Source organism: Sinocyclocheilus grahami, unplaced genomic scaffold (genome assembly GCF_001515645.1).
Source record: "Sinocyclocheilus grahami isolate Dianchi unplaced genomic scaffold, SAMN03320097.WGS_v1.1 scaffold34.1, whole genome shotgun sequence".
NCBI lineage: Eukaryota > Metazoa > Chordata > Actinopteri > Cypriniformes > Cyprinidae > Sinocyclocheilus > Sinocyclocheilus grahami.
Window position 1 is genome coordinate 134165 of NW_015505213.1, and position 5830 is coordinate 139994.

The window sequence follows — 5830 nt, forward strand, 5'->3', positions numbered from 1 at the left end:
ATGTGCTGCACACATCTGAATATTTGGGTTGAAGTGTTCTGGAACAGTGTTGTAAATACAACTTAACCACTGATTTCTAGTCGTGTCCTCTTTTGGAAGACCAAACAAAGTATTTTCACTTTCGCAACGAAACACACAGTGTCTTCACAGCATGGCGGCGGTGGTGGCAGCAACAATAAAGTTACTTTCTTTGCGTTTTCAACATTTGGGCGGCATTACGCAAATCTTCCCACATTGTGACGTAGACATGTGGGGGCGTGTTTAAACGACGTGGACCAGTCTTAACTTTTATAAAGAATATCTCTTTGGGTTTGAGACTTTAGTCTTTGCAACTTTAGGGATCTTATCTATTCATGAACAGCTTGTAACACTCCAAAGAGAAAGGAAAACTTGAAATCACATCATATGACCCCTTTAAAAGTATTTGCATTTATTTTCCCACCTTTGCTTTGAATTTAGATTTGCATTTTGAAAATGTGACAACTTAAGGCAACATATGGTTTACAATGCCATAATTTCCACCAATTAAACTAGTTAAAAAATGATTTGGCCATTATTTGGCTTGTCTGTTTTTTTAGGGTACTTTCATTACTTTGACCGCTTTAGCCGGCACCATGAGAGACAGGTCTCATGGGATGTAAAATGGGTCATTTTCCAGCTTTGCTCCGGGCCATTGCTGTTTCCTAGCTACTGATTACACAGATGTTGGCTTGGCGCACTCATATCTAGGCCAGCCTCTTTGAGGGGAGCTTGTAGGTCTGGTGGCGAGGCTATTTCCACAAGGACAGATGTGCAGGATGCAGGGTGGGTAGCGGGAACTTTAGGGCATGACTTCAAATCCTGCCCTTCCACCCAGACGGCCTCCGTTTGGGAATATGCAGAATCCAGTATAGTAAAAAGGGAACTTGACATTGAAGTGCATGCAGCAAAAACGTATTTGAAAGAATGACTTGGGTTATACAACTTTTTTAATGTATAGAGGGTACAGAGAGCAATACAGAGAGCAATACAGCCCACTTTTAAGTGGTCTTGGTTTTGGTAGTGTTTCTATCTTTCATTAATTTCCAAAGATTCTTCAATATATAGCCTTGAAACAATCTAACTATCTCAGAGATGAATCACAAATGGGGAAACAATGTACAAAAAATAAAAATACTGGGTATGTATCTCTTTTATTAGCTGCAAGTCACTGATTATAAGTAGACATTATGTTTGATGTTTATTCCAAAATATTCAAACAACTGCAAACCTAACCTTTTGTCTATTATAATGTTAACTTATCTGATTTCTCTTCAGGAATTATGGGTAGAGAAGTTCTTAAACAGGAATTCAGCCATTTTTAAAATATATATATTTTAATTCTTATTTTATTATATTTATGATAGTTTATTTTATTTTTTTAATAAACTTTTTAAATGTTTTTATATTTATTTACTTAATTATTATTTATTTAATTATTAATTTTCTCTGTGCCTTACCTGGTAGTATGATTTGATGTGGTAAATGAGAACAGATAGGTTTTGCGCTCTCTGGCCGACGTCATTGTTCACTTTGTTTAAACCTTGAACAGTCCCTTTGGGATTTCTGTGAAAAAAAGACGAAGTTATTTCTGCAATATAAAATCAACTCAGCAAGAAGCAACTGAGACGTCTTGTTTCTGAAGACCTGTTTAGTACATTAACCTGGACTAAGGGGCACGAGTAATAATAGCAACAAAACACAATCCGTTCATTCATTCCCTTTTTTTTCCACATGACTTCATTCCTCAACTAGCCAGCACCAAGGCAGACACATACAGAGGCAAAAGCAGCAGAATTCAGTTCAGGTCAAGTCTTGAGACTTTAACTCTTGTAGTTCAGCAGCTCAAGGTCCGAGTCCTGACAGTGACCTGAAACGCTGCTCTCCCTTGATAAACTTCAGTCTGGGATGTTGTACATGCCACCATCAAAAAAATAGTCTACAATCAAGCTCTAATCCATCAGCCTCCCTGAATCTGTGGGATTACTGTGACCAGCTTGATACTGTACGGTTTACTACCTCAGCATCTTTACAGATTATTTTGCTTTTGAAAATACATGTTCTGGGCATTAACTATCCTTTAAATGGCAACGAAATGCATGTTACCTAAGGGCATGGTTGGGTTTTAACATTTAAATACAGCTATGGATTTTTGTCTGAGATGGAAATAGAATTTGGGGCAAACACAACCCACCCATATGCACCCATCCAAATTCTGTCCAGCCGAACAGTCTGACGGACCGACTACAAAGTGTTCCTTCATGACCATGACAAAGCTTACAGTGTTTTGAGTCTCCTGCATGGAATGAGTCATTTAAAAGCTGAAACACATGCTGTCTACAACAGTGCCCGATATTACATGCAAACGACACCATAGGGTGGTGGTAACTTCGCAGTATGGGGTCTGGAATGGGGGCACACAAATTTGATCACATGTAGAGACAACCTGTGAACTGAAAAGTCACTGAGAACCCTTTCAACAATATGCCCTTAAGCAAAGCACTCAACTAGTGTTAAACTGCTTTGGATGAATAATTTAGGCTCAACAGCTAATTGAATGCTAACTAATGCAGAATGCTTACTATTCTGAGTTGAGTATTTGGATAATATAACTGTGCAAATGGATACTTACATTTGATTCATGACCTTGTTCAAGAAAATGCCATCCACTAATTCAGTGTATTCAGAGAGCATGTTCCCCTCTTTGTCACCTAGTTGACCAAACGTCTTCACCTTTGGAACATAGAAATTAAAATCACATGTCATGAAGTGACAGCAGTGTGACATGCTCTTTAAACAACAATTTCCTTTTTTTGTTTTGTGGCATTTGTGAGACGGAGACATCATATTGAGAAACTACATGGAATATTCATACTTTTAACCACTCAATGTAGGGTGATTTAAGGAAACTGCACAAATAGAATTATCAGTGAAGTCTGGGCTGGTCGCCACACTTCATTTGAGTGAATATTTCTTATGGCAGGTTTATGACCTCTAATAAGGAGATCAGTGGTAGAGACATACTTTAAAGTCTCGGCTACATAAATATGCTCGCCATTATATAGTTTATACTTTCTTGTGACAACATGCCCCAATCATGGGGAAAGCTGTTACAGTAAATGGAGTAAGCTGTCAGAATGGAACCTTCCACTGAACAGACTTTTATAAGCTTTTTAGATACATCTTTGTTTTGCCCAACAAACACTTGAGTTATATATTACCTTCATTATATAGTTATATATATGGGACGTCCCACATCAAATTAAATTTACAAAAGTGATTTTATATTCATAGAAAGCTTATTAAATGAAAGTAAAGAGTCTACTTTAATGTTCCAAATACATGTAGTGAAAATAAAATGTCAAAATATGGGTAAAATAATGTTCCATCGTCATTCAGCGTAACAGACATATTTATGAAACATACTTATTCTGACCTATACTTATTAAAATATTAATAGAAAAAAACGTTTATTTTTTTTATGCTTGACAACCCCTTTTCGTCTTTGACCTACACACACACACACACACACACAATATTTGATCACATCCATTTTTTGTCAGTTGTCAAGACAAACACACAGCTTGATCTTCCACATAGATGATTGTTATGCTAGCTCAGATACTCTGACACACTGATACAATCTGATACAAAGGTTTGCTATGTTCTGCAGAATCTGCACAAAAATTGCAACTTACCCAAGTGACAAGAGGGCTGCTCATGAACTGCTCTAATATGACTGGAATCTCACCCTCCATATTAATATTACACGATCAGAGAGATTGAAAGAAATACGCGTGGAAGAAACACATATAAAAACCATATAAATCCAGCACTGGTGGTTTACCCTTCTCCATAAGCAGCTGAACAGAGGAAATCTAGCTGCATCACTGAACAAGGAACAAATCTGCAGTTCACGGCGATGCGATGCGATGCAAGATTTCACATTCATGTAGCTCGTTCCTCGTCAACAAACTGGTATCTGTTATTAGATTGAAAATAAACGCAGAATGTTGCCTTTTAAATGTTCCATCAGTACTGCAGCATCCTCCGGCGCCGCTCACACAGCACGCCGACACTGCAGTGCTTGTGCAGGGAGCTCACTGCTGGAGATCCATCCTCACTTACTAGTGCACGTGAAGCTTTAAAGTAAAACACCAGCCATTAGAACCCAAATAACACCGGATTTTAATAACTAAATGTAAACTTGAAACATTTAGGGCACTTTCGTGTTTCCTTCATCAAAGGGAAATTTCACCAAAAAAAAAAGTTTTAGTAGGTATTTGTGTATTTTCCGTCCCACAGCATCCGCCAGATCTGGACAGCAGTAATTCCATGGCAACTGTGGTTTAGTACATCTCTGACCTTAATCTGTTACCATAACAACAGCCGTCGACCCCCTCAATCACCAGTTAAAATATCATAACAGGCTTATTGAGTGTAATCTGCCCCGGTCTGTGCTTTAAATCGTCAGGGATGACTAGAATAATGGCCATATCCTTCTGCTGAGGGGTGGCCAACATTAAACTGCACTGGCAGAGCTATTCGTGTAATTTGGAAAGGGGGGAAACTAGTTAGTCTGTGATATGAATATCTCATAACATACCGTAGATAAAAAAATAATAATTATATATATATATATATATGAGACAATCTCCCTAAACATGTAATGTAAGGCTTTGGCGCCACCTTGCGGAAGAGTTAAGAACAATAAATCCACTGGTGGCCTGCATATTATCGACTAAACCAGCAATATATTGCACTAAAAAGACACTGTACGCGACGCTAACCGTTACAGAGCTTGCGCCAGACTTTACCCACTGAATTACACACTCATACTGAGTCATACAAGCCTGAAGCTTTGGAGAAACCATGGCATTTCGATCTGACAGGCAGAAGCAAAACATTTGTATTCGAGCGCTTTGAAACTCTCAGCTCCCCTCAGCGATAAAAAGCCTTCTTCTTCTTCTTCTTGTCGACATTTGTCTGTGTAAACTAATTGACTGATATCAAATCATGAACATTTCGCATCGGCACCCTCCTCACTAAAATCACTAAAACTAATTTAAATAATGAATCTGTCGCGCTCTTAGCTTCCGGTTTACCATATATGGACTGCCTGTTGTGAACGGACGCCTCAAAAGTATACTGGTTATATATATGCTGGTTAAGTAATATATACATATATATGTATATGTATATGTATATGTATATGTATATATTACTTAACCAGCATATATATATAACCAGTATACTTTTGAGGCGTCCGTTCACAACAGGCAGTCCATATATGTCCATATATATATACAGATTTGTGTAGGTGATATGCATTTTTGTAGATAGACTGTTTAGAAAGAGTAACCATTTGTCCAATGGATTTTCATGTGTTCTCTGAGATGGATGAGAAGAATGAAGGAATTCAGGCAATTTGTTATTGCTTTGCACGTGCTAAATAAATTGTTCCCCTAAGAGAGGCTTTAAATTGATTGGGTTTTGAGAGATGCTTGCTGACAGTCTGACACAAATAATTACTGAACAACAGTGAGAAATCAATGGGACATATGTTGCCTATTTACGACTGGTAGTCAATTTTTAATGAACTCTTTAATATTTAATTATAACAGTTGGTTAGGGTGCGATACATTTAATCACATCATAAACTGTGCATTCCATGTAAGAAAATCAGTATCTTATGTACATGGGGCTATAATTCAGTTCAATATATGACCCATGCTGCAGCAATCAGTTTTATTATATATGATTATATGTATACAGTATATCATAGATGCATTGTATCATAGGAGGTAGTCAT

At 37.5% G+C, this 5830-nt stretch overlaps 1 protein-coding gene across 1 annotated transcript in view; it reads right to left on the bottom strand.

The window, feature by feature from the left end:
• ccdc88aa (coiled-coil domain containing 88Aa) overlaps window positions 1–4327 on the bottom strand; it is an 18841-nt gene extending 14514 nt beyond the window's left edge. The window contains exons 1-3 of the mRNA XM_016266942.1: window positions 3717–4327; window positions 2651–2751; window positions 1479–1584 (exon numbers count right to left, since the gene is read on the bottom strand). Of these exons, the coding sequence (XP_016122428.1) occupies window positions 1479–1584; window positions 2651–2751; window positions 3717–3776 (267 nt within the window). The 5' untranslated portion in view covers window positions 3777–4327. The remainder of the gene's footprint in view (window positions 1–1478; window positions 1585–2650; window positions 2752–3716) is intronic.
• Window positions 4328–5830: the final 1503 nt, after the last annotated feature.